This window comes from Coloeus monedula (assembly GCF_965178545.1).
Source record: "Coloeus monedula genome assembly, chromosome: Z".
Classification (NCBI taxonomy): Eukaryota; Metazoa; Chordata; class Aves; order Passeriformes; family Corvidae; genus Coloeus; species Coloeus monedula.
The window spans coordinates 29293408-29314952 of NC_138822.1; the positions used below are offsets into that span (position 1 = coordinate 29293408).

Here is a 21545-nt window from a genome sequence, read left to right on the forward strand (position 1 = left end):
ATCTCCCACATTTGCACAGCACAAAATGAAGCCTGCTTTCCCCAGGTCATGAGAAGGGTTACAAACAAAAAATCCCCACCTTGGCAATGGGAATGTCGTTGCTGCTGCTGCTGGTGCTCAGCTCTCCGGTGCTGGGGTTAACGGGGCGGTTGGCAGGAGTGAGACGGCTCGGGCTGGACGGGCCCGTGGCCTGCACACTCTGCAAACGAGTCTGCAGCTCCCGAACCTGCAATAAAACATAACATTCTGATTTTCCACTTCTATGGTTTAAATAGTTTGGAGATTTTCTCATTGTCTAGCCACGTCTAATTGCTTCTGGCTTCAGCACAGAAGTTACATTTTTGTACTGTGGTGGCCGTGAAGTTTTCACGTGGGGAGCACATGAGTGAAAGTTATTTTAAAATCCCACTGCTGTCAGTTTTTTGAACTATTTGCAATGTGGAAATATGCAAACATAACACTGAAGAATAATTACTCAAAGTTTCAGATGTACTATAGGTATAGGAGTTATTCTCTCTGGGGTAAAGCTAATGCTCCAGCCTAAGATAATGATGGCTAAACAAATCAAATAACAATCCTCCTGTTAATAGAAAACTCCAGTGCTGAAAAAACCTCTTGACATAAATAAATCACATGATGACTTGGTCATATTTAAAGGTTAAAGAAATTCAAACATTAATCATGCTTCAGAACTACAGTCAAGTAAAACTACCATTTAGTGAGCAACGTACAGAAAAAAAAAAAAACCCAAACCAGCAAAGAACTCAACCAACAGTCTGCAAAAGCTCTCTGTAAATGTACACTGCAAACACTGCATGGTCTTTGTAACACATCAGATACTTACAGAACTGAAGTCAAAAGATTTTCAGTTTAAAAGGTTAAAAAAAAAAAAAAAAAAGAAAGAAAGGTCTGCAGGAGCCAAACTACAGCTGTGCTAAAGATTATAATGTTTACCTTGGAATAATTCTTAACAGACAAGGAATAGATGGTCTGCTTAACACAACAGTTATGACACAAGTTAAAGAGACAGAGCTAATTTTTCCCACAGATCTCAGAGTGTGAGACGGGAGAAGGTGAAGGAAACCATCTAAAGAGGAAGTTGCCCTGAACACAATTTTCCTTAAAAACAGAGGTTTCTATGTGATTTCATTGGAACAGTCCCTCTACAAAACAGAACTGGTGAAATTTTATCAGAAGTCCAGTCAAGTGAAGTTCAGCCTATTTTGCATCTTCCCATGTATGTAGCATGAAATGCAAGTGTGATTCCTACTTTCTAAAGCAAGGTGGGATTTTATACTAAATACATTTATACAAGGAACTAACTAAGCAAGCTGAAGCCCCTTAGTCAAAAAAACCCAAAATTAAAGTTGCATTAAAGCTTAGACCTTCTTAGGTGGAGGTGCATCTGGACAATGTTTTATCAATCTCTGCTTGAAGCAGCAGCAGCAGCAGTCATGTGTTCTCTGCACAACAGATGCTTCAACCTACTGCACAGAGGAAAGAGTTCAAGTTGGAGTGTTCTCCAGTCACCAAAGCAGTATCTTATGCCTCCTACCATCCTCTACAGCCTGCTTCTATTTCCTGAAGAGTATTCCTCCCTCTCCCTCTGTCATACACAAACTGAAAGACAGACTGCCTGTGCACTTAGTGTCAAAAGAATTTTTAAGTATTTGCAAATTACAAAAAAAAAAAAAAGAAAAAAACCCTGTGTGTTTTACATAAGATGGTATTTTTAAAAAGCAACATTAAAAGCACATAAAAGCCAAACTGAACTGCTAAGTTCCCTGTTCAGTTGTGGAGGAACATTACACCTTGAACAAAATTATTCCAAACAACTAAAGTACATAAAACCTCAAAATCAAATTCTCCAATGTTTAAAGTAACTTGTTGAAAAATGGATATGGGTGCTTGACCCAGAATTATACATTTTAACTGTAATTATACCATGAAGTTAACTGAGCTGAATGTATGAAGTGCACATTCATACCAAGTGTCTTCTACATATTTGCAGCTGAAGCCTCCTTTGCTCTAAATACTGACATATTTAGCTTCAACATGGGTACAGCTGCACTAATGCAAACCTTAACGACAGAAGTGCTCTACTGGTGCAAACCAGTAATTTCAGCCTGTTGATATGCATAAAGCTGAAATAAACCATGCGTGCATATTTTTGCTTGCAGATGTGGAATGTCAGTGCAGATAGGATTTGTACTGTGGCATTAACACTGAAAAAAAAAATAAAAAAAGCAAACCCAGAACTTCATTAAGTCGAAATTGCCATTTATTACTTTTTTTTTTTACCCAGGCTGTTCCAAATCGAATTCTCTAAGTGCTTATTTTACAGCACTGTTTAAAAGCAAACAAAAAGGAAGACTATTTAGATGTATTCTTTATAAAATAAAGCCTCCATGTCCAACTTAAAAATCGCTAAAATATTCACCTACACTCAGAAGCCAGTCCTGAAAGATTCCAGTCCAAAAGCAAGTAACATTCCTAATTTAAGCGCAACCAGGAAAGAGAGTGGTAAAGTTGCTTAAATGCCAAGTGTTGGTAGACTCCGAAGTTTAAAACTACCTTATGCAAAGACTGTACCACACAAAACTCTAATGCAGATAGGTTTCCTTTACTGTGTGTTTTCTTACTGGGCAGCGACTATCGGCCAGGATTACAAAGCTAATTATTCATACAGATCTGTAAAACAACACTGGCAACAGACAGAAAAACGAACACAGCTAGGAGTGTAGTCAGGTAAAGCCTTGCTCAGGAAAGCATTTCTAGAAGAAAACTCAGAGCAGAGCACAGTTGTTAATCTGTGCAACTCACTGCTTTAATATCGTATCGTAGAAGCAACCACAACTTGAAGAAGCTGTCTGCTTATCTATGCTTCTTGACATATTTACTAATTCAGGCCTTCCTTTGTGAAATTACATGCTGAATTGACTGCTACAAATAACTGTGCTAATTTTAGCAACGCTGAGTACCAGATGCTAATTCTGAGCAGGATAACAGGGCAAGTTTGTCTGACCTGTAAAATCACCCATCTCAGAATTCACACATTCACCAAGCATCTCATGACTGGGCTGCCCACCTACCACACTGCCCAGAGATACCTTAGGTAACTATCTCTGGTCACTAAAACTTCCATTGTAAAAAGAGCAGTATGCAGCATTTCCTCAGAATTTATTTTTCCACACTGGTAGCTATTCTACAGAAAAAATAAAGAATGACCAAAGAAAAGAAAAATACCCCAAACACAAACCAGAATTTGGTAGAACCATTTTTTTCTCTGGTTTGGTGAATGCAAGGGTTATGAAAAGACTGGTTTTAAAAGCATGATTCAAAATTGTCTGACCCCCTGTATAAACAGTCCTGAGCATCATTACCAATGTAATATAAATCATTGTAAAGGTTAACTCGTAGAATGAAGGTAAACTGCAGTACTGCACATGAGACACAAAAAAACGTCTTGGAAATGGGGGAGAGAGGAAGGGAATATCTTACAGGAAATTGATGACAAAATTGGCAAAATGCAATGGGTAAAGACAAGTACAGAAACAAACCCAAAAAAGTTACATTAGAAGACAGGAAAAGTGTTGATTTCTGTGTTTGGGAGGAGGAATAACTAGGAAGGATTTAAAGAAAAATTTACTGAATCCTTGTATCATACTAGTTTAAAAACAGAAACATGCAGAAGACTATAAAAATTGCCATAAACTCCTGAAGCACTAAAATGAGGTGGAAACTGTCTGGCAAGCAGATCTTATTATATGATCAGGAAAAAAAAGGAGTTGAGAATAGAGGGAAAAAGGAGAAATCCAGGGAAATGTCTGTGAAATCCAGTAAAAAAAGAAAATCTTCTAAATGGTTGGTGGAAGTCCAAGAAACTAAAGAAGTAAAAAAGTGCTGGAACCCGGAAAGAGCGGGAACAGGTGCATTAAGTGAGACACAAGGCAACAGAGCTATTAGGTTTCAGAGCAATGGACAGCCTAGATATCACAAAAAAAGTCAGATGCAAACAGATGTTCTCAAGCTACTAATATAAACATAAGTAACTGGAAATACCACTTATTAATATTTGATGTTTTGCAATTGAACCAATTGTTCAGCTGCATTTCTAGTTTTTTTTCCTTTGAATGCTGAGAATTGGAGTAAGCAATAGTGAAAAATTAAGGGTAATTTCTTACCATCTTAAGAACTAAATAAAGAGCGAGCAAGCAAGGATAGAGGAGAAAAGGGCTGACACACTACAGCAATGTTCAATTTATGAAAGACTTAATAAGCTATTAACAGGTGCCACAGACATGTTTGTCCAAAGGTATCATGGGCTACAGAAAAATACCTCAGTGGAATACTTTTATTATTTGTAACCATGACTGTGAGAAGCATGTTTTTAGGTTTTTTATTTTACACACACATAGTGACAACTACATGATTCATTAACATATCCTAAATAAAAAACCACAGCTACAAACTGCCTGGTTTTGTCACTGATTTCCACATTCAAAGGACACCTGCTGCTTTTTTTCCTAAACCAGTTTCAAATGAGGGACATTCCTGAGATTCTTTTTGTTCTACCCTACTTGTGACCTGTTTAATCAAACAGTACCTTTGAACCCTTCAAGTAACAGCACTTTTCCCCCCAGCATTTTAATGCTGCTTCATTTCCTTTCCCCTATTATACAGAGGAGGAAGATGAAGTACAACAAACCACAGGGAGTGAACCTCTCCCACTTTCTAATTTATTCATGCATACTGCAGATCTGTGGAGGAGAAGATGCCAAATCAAACACGAGTGTAACAATTCAAGCTGCTCTGAGTGGCGAGGATCCTTTCCAGCCAAAAGAACCCCTTACCTTTCATTCAGTCCTAGGGGTGACTATTTTCAGGGAGATAATTTTTAGCCTCTCCTATATCATGAACACCAGAGCAAACAAAGTCTGAGTTCCTGTATTGTCTGTTGTGATCGACTGAGTACGGTAAAGAAATCTTTTCTGGTATCTGTAAGGTTCACTAAACACTGAGTGTCTGCATGCAAGCTTGTAAACAGAAGTAAAACTCTACCTTGTTGACACCCAATAGGAGATGCTGCTGCATAAGCAAATACCATGCAACTGAAGGAGGCAGAGAATGGAAATAGCTTTGGGCTGCTACCTCAGGTTTCTGGTGCTCACCAAGAGACAAGGAACAGACCAGCTCCAGGATCACTTTCAGCCGTGCAAGCAGATAATAATCTCTAAAGGCCCATAATGCATCAGTGTTCTCCAGCAATCTGGAACAATACCTTCTGATCCCAACAGGAATGACAACAAAACAAACAGAGACCAGCAGATCCTGCCAGCTTTGTGTCACCTGAGAACAGTGTGGGCCCAAGAATACCTGTAAGGCCAAGGATCTGAGTCCTGCTGTGGTAGGTGTAGGTTTCAACTCCCCACAAGAACCACGTATTTTGTGGGAGCCCTCTGCTAAAATCAAAGTTTTCTGGAGTGGGAAATGTGGGCAGCTGATGGGATCACACAGAAAATGCTAATTTTCCACTGCTCCACAGATTATGTTTTGTTTAGGGTCTTAGTTGAAGACAGTTAATGAAATGTTTTTGTTCTGGTCAGTTTGGCAATTTCAGCTGAGTTTGAAGCAGGTACAGAACAATCCTTACAACTAGAAGCACAGGATTAACCGAACAAGCTGACATATGGCTCATGCAGAGAACAGACTTAACAGACTTCCAGCGCTGGAACTGCCTTTTCACTTCAGACTTAGTTCTTCAGAACAGCCTCAGGGAAGCCTGAATGCTGCCCACATCTGCTGCTTCTTATGCTAACCAGCTCCTTCAGACTGTGCTGAGGTACCACTCATCTTGCAACTTTCACAGGCAGTAACTAAAAAACCCACAATTTTTACTTTGCAGTCACAATGGAATTTATATGCTGTTTCACAGCTGCTCATTTGAATCCCCTGCTGAATACATGGGCTTTTGTGTAAGAACACAAATAGTACCTTTTCTTCTACTACTTAAGCCTGTTACTCTATACAGCAGTTGTAAATACTGCTGACCTGATTACAACCTTATTCTCACATAATAACAATATTAATCCCACAAACTGGTACAGAAGTTCCCCACCATCTTATCTGTATTACTGGACTCAGGATTATGGTCAGCTATGCGTAAGCAGTTTCTACGGCACTGACCAGCCTGGACCTAAGCAGATTTTATTTTCAATGCAGCAATATAATACAGAGGTAAAATAAACCTCTGCACTATGAAATTAGCTGTTACACTGCAGACAACCTACAGAAGTAAGCAATTACCTCATTCACTAATGACCTGTGGGAAACAAACCTGAATGTATGTTGTTTCTTAGCTTCTGTTCCAGAGAGCAGTTCAATCTGTTAACTGAGTGCAGTAAATACCTAATTAAATTAAATCTCCAACAAGCCTGAGAAAAAATGTATTGGAAGCACTCTGCTTGATTATGGGCATTGGTCTGAAGAAACAGACCTATTGATCTGGTCAACTTCAAGCTTGTTCACCCAATTTAATTTGAGAAAGGCAATAACTAAATTTTAGTTGAACCTCCTTTCCCACTCTCCAGGGAAATAATTTGAAGTGACTCTTGAGTTCAGATGGCATAGAGAAAATATTTCATAGGTCACAGAAAACATTTATTTTGTTTCCACTATGGACATGAAGCTACATTAAAAATGCAAATACAGTCTCCAGTGCAACAATTACATAGTGTGCAGACAGGGTCATATGTCATGAACTAGCTTCTCTGGTGGGGGCAATAAATCAGTTGTTCTGCATAAGGATGATATTAATTACCAGATTTCAGTAAAGTCCTCTGTAGCTGCAAACAACTGAAACAAGTTGATGACCTTGATTCTGTTTCCACCAGAGATGCTTCCATAATAGAGAACTGGCACTGCTGGCAGCCGGACAAAACATAGCAGAAGTGTGAAAAGATGCTAAGGCTGGCTCTAGCATTATTGCAGCTGTGTTAATCTGGCTTTTTCTGCTTTCCTTCACATACAATCCTAATATAATGATCCTGGTTTTAACAGGTCGTATATTATACAAACATAACTTTAATATTTTAAAGCTCCATTTAGAAAGTAGTTAGTCAGTAGCCTTACTCCTTACTGTTTCTTCAGAACCACGATCTTCTTGCCTCTTAGACACTTCACAGTCTAACTTCTGGCCTCATATAGCCACAAGTGGTTCATATTAATCTGTTCTTGCTCCAGTTTTGTCCCTAAGTTTAGAGAGCCATTACTCCCATCTTTATTTTATTTCTCTAGCACTTGTAAAGAGAGAACAACCTAAGATTTTATTTCGCCATGCTGAACAGGACAAGTCCCTTCTCCACAGATAATGCCCATTTCTCTGTCCATTGTGTACATCATTTTCTGCCAAATTAAACTGCATCTTTACATGCATAAGAGATAAGAATGACATATAACATTCCAGATCAGATCTTGCTACTCTTTATACAGTTTTTCCAGTCTCTACTGGTACCTCATCGAACTGAATTTGCCACCATGGCTCAGCCATGCTGATCCCTGAGGGTACAACACCAACTCTCTCCCCTTTTCTGTTTCTGAACTGAGGAGCTGTCAGCATAAATTCTTGTGACCATTCTTTCAAGCCCCTTAACTTGCATGCCATACTTCTCAAAACATGAATCTTTTTCTGTGCGCAAGGTCAGCTATCTTTTTCTTGTTGGGTATCTAGGTATTGATCTCTATCACCTGTAATGTCAATATCTGCATTCGTGTAAGCAAATTTCTTACGCACACGCTTCTATTTTCTCCCTGCCTGTGTTGGTGTCCACCCCCTCAATTTGGCAACAATCCAGCCAGTCCACCAATGCTACTTCTGTAGCTCAAGGGGTAGTATTGCCTCCGCTAAAAAAAATTGTCACTATAAAATCAGTCCAAAAATTCCAGGACTGAAAACAGCCTATGGTATATAATAAGACAAAAATTTGCAAAGGAAAAGTTGAAGTGGTCTTGCTTTATACAATAGGAGATTACTATTCTTGCCTCATCACACATGCCTTTTTAGTGTTAGGAGAGGACAGATAGTTTTGAAAAGGTAATTTGTGGCTTCTTATCTGAAGACTGGAAATCTCACACAATGCAGGTTCATACTAAAATGGCACCGTCACTGCAGAACAATGTTGGTTTAGAACACCAAAAAAACCTCATCTGCTGCCAGTTGGTAAAGAGTAATACTTGCAATAATCCACCATGATATGGTGGTCTGACTTGTCATTCAGACTGAACACAAACCCTAAACTGCCTGTTTCAAAAACAAAGATACTTCATACCTAGCCAAAACTCTGCAAATTTAACAGGTACAAAGTTAACAGATTTTAAAAGTAACTGAGATTGAGGTCACATTCTCTTGGATCTTTCACTTTTTTTTGTGAACAAATTTCTCCCCCCCTTTTTTTCTTACTTTGGACTCCACACAAAGCACAAAACCTTCATCTGACCTTAAAGCATCATAAAATGTAGATAGGGAAGCAGGACATGGCTGGAACTACTTATTGTTCAGTGGGTGAATTATTACCCACTGACAGGAGTCCTGGTCTTTTTCTTTCTCGTAGTCACAAACTGAATTCCCATCAAAAAACAAAGAAATATTTGTTGTTTACAGGAAAAAAGAGCCTCATAGGAAAGTTCACTAGACGAACATCTGCTTTCTCTATAGCCAAGTTACATATGCTTCCTTGAAGATGAATATCAGTTTTTCTGTTAACACACAATTTCTGAAATCAGGTTGTTGTGCACGTTGGCTGTTTGTCACACACTCTTTTTCAATCATGTTCAGTTCTGTCCTAATTTTGTCATTTATATAGCCCAGCTTTGGAAAAACAAAAAGCCCTACAGCCAGCACAGGAAGTGAGATTAAAGAGAAGCCTGTTCTAGTGACAAAATCACACAGGCTGGAGGAAGAAGGCGGCATCATCTGTGCAGCAGCCTTACCCTTCTACGCAGTCTGTCCCTCTCTTCACGGACAGCGTTCATGGTGGCCTTGGTCCTGTTGAGCTCCTCCTCTTTGCTGCACAGCATGGCTGTGAGGCTCTCATTCTCTTCCCGCAGGCCAGCCAGCTCCTTCTCCCACCGAGACCTCTCCTCAGACAGGTTTGGATAAAGGTCACGTCCCAGCACACCCTCTATCTCCTCCACGGTCTGCAAAAACAGAGTCATCAACAAACAGAAAGGAGCAAAGACAATTGAGCAGGACTAATGGGTAGATGGGACAGAAATACGTGTTAACAGGCAACTCTACACACTTATATATATACACTCCTAGCCTCTCAACCCCATTTGTTTGTTTCTTTTGTTTGCCAAGTAATAGCAAACAAAATTATTACTTATCTTCTTTGACAGTTTGACCATTTCATTAAAACATTTCATACTGACAAATACCAAAAAAGACAAATACGCGCAAATAAAACACGTCACCTGTGAATGCCAGCAATCCTGGTAGTTTAATCTTGGAATACTGTAGAACAAATTAATGACTGCTTGTCATGGGCGAGCACTGTATTTACTGTTTCCCTGCTGAGTAACAGGCAGAAATGAGCAGCCTGTGAATGTGCATGGCATGGGGCCTTATTTATTGCTAGACCAATGCCAGAAAAGGGCAAGGAAAAGAGTGGGAGAGGATTAAAAGAGGGCTCTTCTTTCCCATGTCCCTGAGCATGTTCTTTCCTTGAGGTGACAGCAAAATAAAAGAAAGAACTCTGGCCTTGGCTAGGCTTACAGGGGATGTTACAGCCTTTCCAGTGCCTAAAAAAAGGCTGGGTTTCTCTGGGACACAATGACATTCAGCACTTCCTGTCCCACCTCTGTGCTCAGAGCTGCGCTTTGCAGGCACTGTTTGGTATGAGGGATATTAAGGAACTTGCAGTGGGTGAAACTAAACTACAAGCACCCACCAACAGCAAGGGAATACTGCCATGCCTGAACTGACTGTCAGACTGGGCACCCAACATCCTGAAACACAGTGTAACACCCAACGTGCAGTTTGCAATCTACTACCCAGTCTATGCTGTGCCTGTGTTCCGTTTCTTCAGCTATGGAAGATACCTGCAAGAAGCAAAACCACTCCAAATGTTGCCCATAAGCTTTTGAATCTCCCTGGAGAGCAGTGTGTATTAAAATGATTGGAAGAAACATGGAAAACAAAAGAATATTTGACATCACTGGCAATGCAGAAAGTTTCATTTCACTGCCTAATAAAAAAAAAAGTTATAGCTAAAGCCTATACTTTTACATCTAATATGGAAGAGAACTCATGCACCAACGTTAATAATAATCTATTTAATTGTTTTATTCAAAAGAACATTTACATCCTGATGGGTCCCTTCCAACTCAGCATATTCTATGAACCTCTGATTCTCTATATAACAAAAATTGCTACCTTGTTTATTTCTTTAAATTGGGAGGGACCAAAAGAACCAACTAGAGTACAGCTGAAAATTACAAACCTAGTTAGAGGCACAACTTTTTTTTTCTGCAAGAAATCTTCCCAGTGTTTTCAGCACCCTGTGACTTTGAGGTATCAATGAAATTTTATTATTTGTTCAGTTTATCCTTTTGAATTGTATTTCATGTCTCTCTTACATAAAACTGCAATACATCTAGACCCACAATTATGAAACACTATTGACAGAGTATCTACACTGTAATTCTGCTTACAGATTTGACAGGAAACTGAAATGACTTTTCTGAAAAAGCAGAGCCTTGCAGCATCTCTGAGATGAAAGAAGCCACAGCTCTCCCTTGTATTAGCTTCACTTGGACCCATAGGTCTGAAATTATGCCAAGGTAAATTATTTCAACACAGCATGAGGATGAGTTCAAGTTCTGAATAAGCACAGGGTGGTTAATCACACAATGTAAAGAGAAGCTCTGTAATGGCAGGAGCATTCTCTTTTGAGGATGCCAGCTTTATTTTAAACAGTGCCTCTTTGTTGCTGATTTCTTCTCTCCCTTCTTCCCTCCGCCACCCATCTGAACTTCCCCTGCTGTTTTCTCATCCCTGTAATGCGAAGTTCTGCTGCTGCCTCCTTCCTCCTTATTCCCCATGCTCCAGTGTTGCTATTTTCCCAACCCCTCCCCTTCCTAAGCCACTGCTTCTCCTCAGAGCACTACTACTACATCAATTCTCCAGAGTCCAATATGCTACCAACCATCCTCTATGGAAAATGAAACATAAACACTGTACATAGATACAGCTGTGTAAAATAACGTTGATTAGTTTTCTTCAAAGCAGCATTACAGAGCAGTTTTATCTGATGTGTTGCTGCACAGCAGATAATTCAGGTATAATTTCAAAGAGTGTGGGATTGAATGATAATGTCGTGTTCCGAGCACAGGGCAGCAGGATGTCATATCATGGTAATTCCAGTCTTGTCTCTGACACTGCCATCAGTGCCTTCTGCCTTATTTTCTTTACAAGAAGTGTTGTGTTACAGACATGGTATCAGATTAAATCAGCAAGTATCAGGTTTAAAAGAACCAAAAGCAGTACTTCTTCAAATGGTGTAACTCAATGGCAGAATTTACTCCTAAGAGAATTTATGGAAGCCAAAAATTTAGACAGGTTAAAAAACACAGTAGATATAAATAAGGAAGAAAATTCCATCCATTACAATTAAACAAAAGACATCATCTTTGGTTCAAGTCCCTGCAGACCCACTTTGCTGGAAGCACCTTTGAAGGAAGGGGAAGAACATACTATGCATGTAATTTTTGATGCTGTCTTTCCATTAGCATCTGCCACTAGGCAGATGGACTTTTGGTCCAACCCAGTACAGCTGTTCTCACGTTCTAAATGTTTCATGCTTGGAAGTATTTACAGCTTTTTTAATCAGAAAAATTTTAGTGGTTAGGTATCTGTTACTGCTGTGTTCTCCAAAATAAATGAAACATTAACCAGATTATTTTGTGTAAATTTTCTTAAAGGATGCTTTTGTAACTGTTCAGTTTGAAAGACAATCTGAAAAATTTAATTTCAAGGTCTTTTCAGTTTTTGTGGGACAGAAACAATTGAGTTAGCCAGGGTCACATGATTTGTATAAAAAAGCAAAAAAAAAAAAAAAAAAAAAAAAAAAAAAAAAAAAAATCAGCAGCAACTGCATTAAAAGGAACCTAGTGAAATTTAACCACCAAAGCTGAAGGATTTAAACCACTTAAACGCATTAGTCTGCTGGTGAAGAAAGAAGTCAATAGTCAAGGCAAAAGATAGTCAGAATATTTCAGGTTTCCATTCACGATTCCACCCACTTGAAAAATCTCTCCATTTTTTCTCTGAGGAAAAAGGAAAGCAGAAATGACCTGCAGCGGAATGGTAGAGAGGTTCTACATGTAGGTTTTACTATATTAAACACATCTCACTTCACATACCTCTGTGGGCCTCACACAGGCTGATCTCTACCTATTTCCCAGAATCCACAGTCTCTCTTTTGGCGAACAGTGACTTCTGAAAACAGTTAACCCTAAAACTCCAAATAGTACTTGGCAACATTCAAAGCACTGGTCCTAATCCTCTGAGATAATCAAATAAACTGCTTTAATACTGATCCCAAGAGACCAGAAGTCAAATAAACACACATTCTTCAAATTACTACTCAACATTAATTTCTTTGTATTTTGTTATATTTCTCAAACACCTCCAGGTACAGAAGGACCTTCTCTCAGTAGTAAGACAAAGGGCTGTCAAAGCCATCTAGAATGGTCACAGACCTCCCCACTTGTAGAGCAAACTGTCAATACAATTTTTCTTGTATAAATGAGTCACTGACACCTTTCCACCTGACACAAAAAACTTTCTCATGTTTTCCCCTGTATATAGGAAGATTCTCTGTGGCTCCCTTGCTTTCAGGTTCTGAATTGCAATGCCTTTTGTTACACGTGCCACGAAACATCCCTTTCCTTGTTCTGTTACATTCACAATAAATGCAACACATACAGATAGCACTTGAATTATTTGTTCCTGAGTCTGAGTTATCTCATTTGAGCAAATGCACAACAAATGCTTTGTGTTAAATTAGCTTTTGTTGTGGTTTAGGAGTAGTGCTCCCCAATTTAGTGTTCCCACTGAAACAACTCCAAACCACGCCCTGCTCACTCACTCTCCAATCCCCTATGGTGGGATGGAAAGGGAAATCAGAGGTACAAAAGGCAAAGATCAGGAGTTGAGATAAGAACTATTTACTGGAAACGGGAATGAGGTAAGAAAGTGAACAGTAACAGCAAAAATACTAATAATGGAGTGTACAAGAAGTGTACAATTTGAAGAAGAGCTCTCACCCCCAAGAATACACAACCAGGAAGGGACCCCTTCCCCTCTTCCTGGAAAATGAGGGATACAAGATAACCTGGCCATGCCCCCTCCTGGCTACTGCAAAAATTAACCCACTCCTGGCTGGAACTAGGATGGCTTTAGATTTTAAGACAGCCAAATCACAACCTAGGCATACACATTGTGTTTTCACTCACTGGTCAATGATTACCTGTAGGACCTTGGGCAGGTGACAACTTGTTTGCTGGACAAGCAAACTTGCTTAAGAAAGTAAATTAAATGTTGAGTATCCCCATTTCTCTTATCTTTGAAAAGAGCGTAAGACAAATATATTTCTGTTTTGAGGTCAAAGTAGCTCCCCCTGGACCGTGGAAGGTGTAGAACATGTGTGCTGCTACTTACCAAACACACACTGTGAACACGAGTTGACTCCTGCGAAGAAGTACTTTTAACACCTTTGAAAGCGAAGTGTGATTACTGCAGAAGTGACCAGGTGTCTGAGTCAATGAGCACACAGCATTCTAGAGCCTAATGTTACCATTACCTTAATGGCTAAATCACAGTGTTCGCTGGCAGTAGTGAGTTGCTCAATGTGTCTGTCCACTTCTGCCACCGATAAACTGCAGCTGCTTTTCTTCCTCCCACAGACAACATTTTCCAGACCTGTCAGCACTCTCTGCAGTTCTGAATTCAAGTCACTACAGTTATCTAAAAGAAAGCAAGACAAAACAAAACAAACATCGCAGCAATTAGTGACTCAGTGAAAAAACAAACCCTAACCCGGAAGCGCATGCTGCAGAACAGTCAGGACTGGATACTGTTCAAAGAATGTCCTTGCACTCTGCCACTTTTTCCTCGACAACTGATAGGCTTAAAAACCATGATCACATCAACTGAAATAATGAGCTACCTCTCATCCAACAAATAACAGCCCCACAGCTTATCTCAAATGTTCATTCTTTCTTCAAAACCCCCTCTTTTCTGAAGAACATTTTAAGATATTACATGCTTACATTCTGTGACATTTCTTTATGCTGTTCTTTTGGTCATTTAAGGCCTATTATCCTGATTTTGTTAATGTCATATCTTTGTCTCTGTAAAAACATTTTTCTGTCTGGTACATTCAGTGATGTTTTAACTTGATGTTTTTCAGAGGAATTTTTGTGGTTGTACTTAGGTTCTGCCTAAAAAATCATGGTATTTACAGAAATGATCCCTACCAACTCTCTTAGAGCCTGTGTTTTATCTTAATAGCTAGTCCTTCAAATGAAACTGCAGAATATTCAGGGATCATAACACCACAGCTTGTTATGTCCTGTACTACAGCCATATTACCAGCTTGTACAACAAAGTTATTTTAAACTATCACAGAGAATTATTTCCTTTCCTGTCTTTAGGCAAACCTCTTCTAGCGCCCACTGCCATAGCATCCTCCACCTACCTGAAAACAAGTGGGTCTCTGTAGCCTGCTAGCTCACTTCAAAAATTATTTTTGTTTTTCTTAGGTTCACCTCTGGTGACGAACAGTGGCAGTTCCTAAGGCAGACGTGTGGCAGAATTCACCCCTGTGCTGTCTCCTGGATGTGCCAGTCAGTACTCGCTAGGTAAGAGTTGGCAGTAGCTACCCACAGCAGAGCACACAAGGGGTGCACTATGAGGCGGCAGCACAGCCGCAGCTCCTCTATCCCACTAAAAACAGTGGCAGGCATTCTTGGTGAAGTTGTGATTCCTGTACTGCCACTGTAAGAGCCTCACCATGGTCAGAATTTTGTGGTAGCCTCACAGCTGTGAGGCACTTTTGTAGGCACTAAAGCAGTGCATTGAACTGGGTCTGAATTTTAACAGACACGAGTCACCAGATTATTGCAGACTGCTTTGAAATCTCTCTATGCAAGGGAAGACTGACAGCTGCTGGATGAAGGAATGACAGGAAAAGAAGTAAAAAACTGCAAACTCATTATCATAACTCTAACTCCACCGCCTAATACACATAAACACAAACCTACTGCTGACCAAAAAGAAGAGTTTAGAATGATGTTACAACATTGCATGAAAAATTTGAATGGTCAACATATAAAAGTTTTTTCTGGGAAGTCATTTCACTAATTCCTGATTAACAGCCACCCATGTGTTATAATAACACAAAAAAAATGCCCTTAATAATAGTACCACCACTCACTCACAAACAGGATATAGCAAGCAGTATGCTTACTTGTAAAAACCTTGTGTTTTGTTTTTTTCCATAACATCTTCTGTAATGAACATTTTGTATTTATAAACAACCTTCACAAGACCTTGTCTGCTGGGATTTGTTTCAACTGTGACATTTCCCCCATAAAATAAGTGGTTTACAATGTGAGAACCCCATTTCTGACAGAAAACCATCACAGCCCAATCACAAGCTCTGCAAGACGCACTGGAGAGCATTCACAGTTCTAACTCTAGGTGTTTTATTGCCTGTAGCAATAACAGAGCAACAGATCCACACGCATTAATGTGTCATGAGGTATTACTGGTTTTACTAAGTCACTGATGCTCACTCCATTAGGGCAGTAAGCAAGTCATGCACATGGGTTATACAGCATGGTTTTTTATCCCCATATGCCTGTATCTAGCAGGACTTAAAATTATACATATTCCTGTATCTATATGTGTGTGTGTGAAATTTATTTTCATAGCAATATGGAAATAACACCCAAAAACGACAGTCTATGGATAGAAGGAAAATATGGAAACAATGCAGGAGTCCCTAGAGATAACATTCTTATTTTGTCCATTGCTATCTATAAGTCCCACCCTTAAGGAAAAGGAAGCACCCAAGATTTGCAGATTCGTGTGGTCAAAGGAATGACAGAAGTCAGAGGATCCACGAAAGCTCATAAATACACACTTGGCATGGAAATTGGGTCTGGTTAGGCCCTGACCTACTATATAAGCACATGGCAGCAGATTCTGCATAAAGTGGGAAAGTGAAGAGAGAGAAGGAGATGGGCGAGAGACACAGAGAAGAAGAGAGAAGAACCCAGTCCTGGCTCTGGTATGGTCCAGCTGTTCAGGGCGCTGGGTTGCACATGCACAAGCACACTGGGCTGCGTGGAGGTACCTGTTTATAGGTAAGTTTTCCCTGCTCTGGAGATGGGTGACACTGAACCATGCCATAAATCAAATCCCTCCAGATGGGAGAGAATTTTCTAAAAGTCCTTGCAAGGAGTTTCAAAGATAAACTGAGACTTTTGCTGGAGTTTCAATGCTGCCGGATAGTTGTTTATTAAGTCTTATCAGAGGAACAGAGCCACCAGCGTGACCCAGGTAGAGATAGAGCACAGAAAGCAGGAGTGAAGTCTAATTGTCAAGATTTACACAGCCTTTTAAAGGTAATTTAACCAATAGTTACTAAAAATGTACATTATTTTCACTTTCCTACCAATTTTTCAGTAACACGGGCAGGAACTGCAGAATTCTCTATCCAGTCATTCCAAACTACTTTTACTGCAGAATATGGAGTAGTAGAAGAAGGAGAAGAAGGTTTAGAGAACAACCACAGTCCTCCACTTTGATATTTTTTACTCTTCTCTATTTACTACAAAGAGAAGCCCAAAACCTCTAAATTTTCACCCTGTGACAATCTTACATAGTAGTCTATCACCTAATTCACACCACTGTATTTTCTAGGTCTTGTCTGATCGATGGTAATTTTTTCCAAGGTTTGAAGCTAAAACAGTGTTGTTCAGGGGGGTAAGAACCCTTAAAAACAGGCAGAGAAATATTCTCGGCACTCTGGGTTCCTACAATAGGTTCCTCACCTTCTATGCAAATTAGTTATCCTGGGCAATCTTTTCTTTCAGACCTTTCTGGAAATGGTTGGGAGGGCTTCTGGGGTCTTAGGTGGTTAGGATTCCCCTCTACAGCCCATGCCCACTTTTCAGCCTCATCCTTGCACTTGCTGTGTGCTGTGTTGTGCTTAACTAAACAAGGACATCTGTCCCTGAAAAGTGCTGCCTGTACCTCTGCATGGCTCCCTTCTCCAGCTACATCCTGTTCCTCCTCACAGCATGTTATTATCAACAATCCTTCGCTGTTACTACCAACAATCCTTGGCTGGCTCCAGAGCTATCTGTCTGTTGGTTTTTGAGGCAGACACATCTGCCCCCTTATCTTCTAGGCCTCTGCATTGTACATCATTCTATTGCTGTGTTTTTCATTGTTAGACCAAACTTAAACGGTCAACTTGCTGTTTATGTCCACAAACCCTGGTTCAGCTCCACTTCATGAAGACAAAATAAATACTGAAAAGCGAATTTGTTTTCGTTTTTTTTTTCTTCTGGGTAAGAAGAAAATTAGGGGAAAAAAGTCCTCATACTAGAATCTGTTCAAGTAGGAACTTAACAGTAAACATTAACTTTTTTGAGTAAAACACTAATTTTCTATAACTATAAAAACTTCTATTAAGTATTTTGAATTCCCTAGGTCAGACACTTTGTAGTCACATTATTAATACTGTTGTACCGATGTTTCTAGAAATCACAAACATGTAAATACAAATGTGCTGTTGCAGGTCCTGTATTTATGAACAACATAGACCAGAAAACAGGAATAGTGTCCTGAAGAGAATTCTGGAAATCTGTCATAGTGAGGATTACACCAGAATTCTGCTAGGAAGGTCTGCTTCTGGAGAAATAGAGGCTCAGGGGAGACCTTACTGCTCTCCACCACTACCTGAGAGGCTGCAGTGAGGTGAGGGTCGGACTCTTTTCCCAGCTAAAAAGTGACCAGACAAGAGCAAACAGCCTCAAGCTGCACCAGGGGAGGTTTAAATTGTAGATTAGAAAAAACATGTTCATGGACAGGGTTGTAAAGCATTGGATTAGACTGCCTAGGGGAATTCTGGAATCACCATCCCTGAAAATGTTCACCCAACCATGTGGATACTGCACCTGAGGACATGGTTTAATGGCGAACTTGGTGGCAGTGCTGGGTTGATGGCTGGACTCAATGATCTCAGAGATATTTTCCCAAACTTAACCATTCTATGATTCTACAATCAAGGCAGAGAGGTTACTTCACATGTAAGTTCACAGTTGTGTACAAGCTCAGCATCAATTGTGATTAATTCATTTAATTACATTAATGTAATTAAATTAAGCCTACATTAATTCATTTCCTCACCAAATGCTCAGATTTTCATTTCAAAAGCTATGATACCTTTTTGCTGTGGAAAGGCATAAATTCTGTTGAGAACACAACTCACCCACGTCTGCAGTGACCATGGTGGACTGGTTCTCTGGCACTGAGACAGAGTTCTGGTCCATGCTGCGCGAATCTTCATTCACCTCCTGCTGGCTTTGGCTCAGCTCCGACCGCAGCTCTGAGTACTCATCCTCCTCCCTGGCAGAGAGAGCAAAGGCAGAAATTAAATCCTCTGAGGAAATGTGCATCTTCGTGACATGCATTTCAGACTCTAAGCTGAGCAACAGGATCCAATTCACACAAGTGTTTTGTCCAGTCAGTAGAGATGACTTTACACCCTTCATTGCAAAGCAACTGTGCCATGTCCATAACACCCACTTGCAGCTGCCAGTGCCTGGTTTCCATTTCTTTATTCCCAACTTCATTATTTCTCCTGGCCACTGAAGAAGGAAGCAATGGGTGGAACTGACTGTTAGCAAGGATGTGTGCAAGGACATTCATTGCTCTGCAGTGACTCCCCAGCTGGTAATTGACACAAATCAGCACAAGTGGCTTTGATCCCAAAGTGGATTAGAAGTAACTGGTTTTGGTCTGTTTCTCAGTTCAAGGATGTCACCGTCTCATGTGCAAAGCAAGCATGCACATGCTTGTACCTGCACACGTAAATCACAATGTTCTTGGAGACTGGTAGGTTTTTTAATTTCTCCTCCCAAAAGAGAGAGGAACAGATAAGCGAGTATTGCACTGAACTGCTGAAGTTAGTGGAAAAGAAAAAGCCTCAGTTACCTAGGTTTTAATTTATTTGTCAAGCTGGTTCAACTAAAATAATTGAGGACACAGAATACTTTAGCTAAAGCTAATGAGCTTAAAAATTAGGGCTTTTCCCTTCTGTCTCCACACAAAGAGTTCAAAGCACTGGGAAAGAAGATAAGTAAATGAATAATAGCTTTGCTTTAGAACATTTGTAAACACTTTTCTTTTGATCCATTTGCTGATTTGACTCAATTTTTTTTTTTTACTTTTGTAGTGACTGTCTTAACATTAAAGTATCTATTTTAAACACTGGAAAAACACCAGTTTATCCAGGCACAGGGCCCCTCTGATAGAAAACAAACAGCCATCATTTTGTTGCTCTCTAGATCACATGCAGAGATTAATTTTGCTGCAGATTCAGCAGAAAAGTGTGAGAATGGAACTGTCTGGCTTTGGAAAAAATGAGAAACAGCAAAGACCTATCTGGGGATCTGCATCTGGGAGGGTAATCTGTAATGTTAGGTCTGCTGTGTGTGTGCAACACAGTGATGATAGCTTCTTGCAGGATTCAGCCTGGAGGTGTGTCTCAATTTGTCAGGGAAAATAGCAGACAAAGTGGCCCATACACACAGGTATCAATGACAGAAGTAAAGTCTGCTTTCAGAGCTGCAGAGGTGACAACTTACAAACCTCAATAAAACTCAAAAAAGGACTTCCAGCTTGCTTGCCAAGCCGGGTTTCCCAAGGTACCAAGACATTATTTCTACCATGCTCTTCTAGCCCTCACATTTGCTTCAGTGCAAAGAAAATGTCACCTTAGCAGAAGCACTTAGTGACCACTATTACTAAATAAAATGCAGGCCAGCTGCTTAACACTGAGATTTACATCAAAGAAAGGTCTTTGAGGTACCATGCAATACCTGTTTAAGAGAGTGTTAGAACGGAATAATGAATAGCAGGAGTTTAAACAGGGTAAGGAAGACACATAAACGTCAGTTAATGTTCCATGAACCAGTTTGTTATTAGCCACCAAAAAAGCCACTAGTAATTAGCTTTAGACAAAAACAATTACCAAACACTCAAACAGTTGTAATTTTTCATCTGAAGGTAACTGATTTTTTTCATTTATGAAACAATTAGTCCTACATTTTTAAAACCTGAATTACCTCCACAAATGGATAAGAAGCTCTATTGGCCCTAAAGCAACAGCACACACAATAAGGATTTCCCATCGCTCTTCTTTGGGCTCTTCTTGCATGGATTTTTCTGTTCCAAATACAACACAGCCTCATCTAGCTGGCACTTGTTCTGGGTTTCTCAGTTTAAGTGCCCCTCACTATCTTGGGGCAGTTGAGAAGTATGTCACGTAGCAGGACTCACACCCTTCTGATGACTCAAGCCAGAAGTCAATTTCCAAATGAACTAATGCTTTTAAAATCTGTCCAGAAAGATCAGAAACCCACTTCTGATAAAATGGCAGCCAGGTCCACCACCAGCCCAAGTGGGCACAGACTGAGGGCAAGAATAAGGGGGAATTCAAGGGCAGTGATACATCACAAATATAAATTCTGCCTTTAAAACTGATGCTGGCAGTAACAAAAGATTGCTTGAGATTTTCCTTTCCCCAAAACAGAAGGAAGAGTCCTCCAATGGCACTGGAAATGCAAGGTGCACGACAGCTGACAATGATCAACCACTGGACTCCAGCCACACCACTCAGAAGGTGAAGGCACTGCAACTTCCTTATTGCTGCCATCAGTGACCGCCTGGTTGTAAAAAGCAGGCTTCTGTTTTGTTATGGGCCCTGATGATCCCACTTGCTGGAATGTCATGGTGAGTTGGGGGCAGTTAAAACCAGATCAAGCCATTCTAAACACAGAGGGCATGGGATAAACATTGGAGGAAAAAACCCGTGGTTTTCAGGTACTTCTGCACTAATATCTTTCTTCATGACCAGGTGCAACCAAGGATCAGAGTGCTGCACAGACACTGAGAAAAACTTATTAAAACACTGAGCAAACTGGCACATTTTTCAGCATCCTTTCACACCACAGAACATTGGCAAGGTGTGCGTTCTGTTCATGGCCGCAAACAGTCAGTAGCTTTGTACTCCAGGTGCCAGCAGTTTTTCATCATTTTACTTAAATAACTATAAAACCCTCTAAGACCGTCAAATAGAAAATACTACAGGTGTGTGTGCACCAAGATTGACTGCACTCTGTGTACAAACACTTGAGGTCCCTCTGAACTAGTCCATTGTGAACAAATAGTGACACGCTTGAGACAG

The 21545-nt window shown here is 40.1% G+C and overlaps 1 protein-coding gene across 2 annotated transcripts in view; it reads right to left on the reverse strand.

The window, feature by feature from the left end:
* Nucleotides 1-21545, reverse strand: part of MCC (MCC regulator of WNT signaling pathway) — a 135647-nt gene that overhangs the window by 34098 nt on the left and 80004 nt on the right. For both annotated transcript variants that reach the window (XM_082301277.1, XM_082301278.1), the window contains exons 4-7: nt 18567-18703; nt 13863-14026; nt 8989-9195; nt 80-226 (exon numbers count right to left, since the gene is read on the reverse strand). In XM_082301277.1, the coding sequence (XP_082157403.1) occupies nt 80-226; nt 8989-9195; nt 13863-14026; nt 18567-18703 (655 nt within the window). The remainder of the gene's footprint in view (nt 1-79; nt 227-8988; nt 9196-13862; nt 14027-18566; nt 18704-21545) is intronic.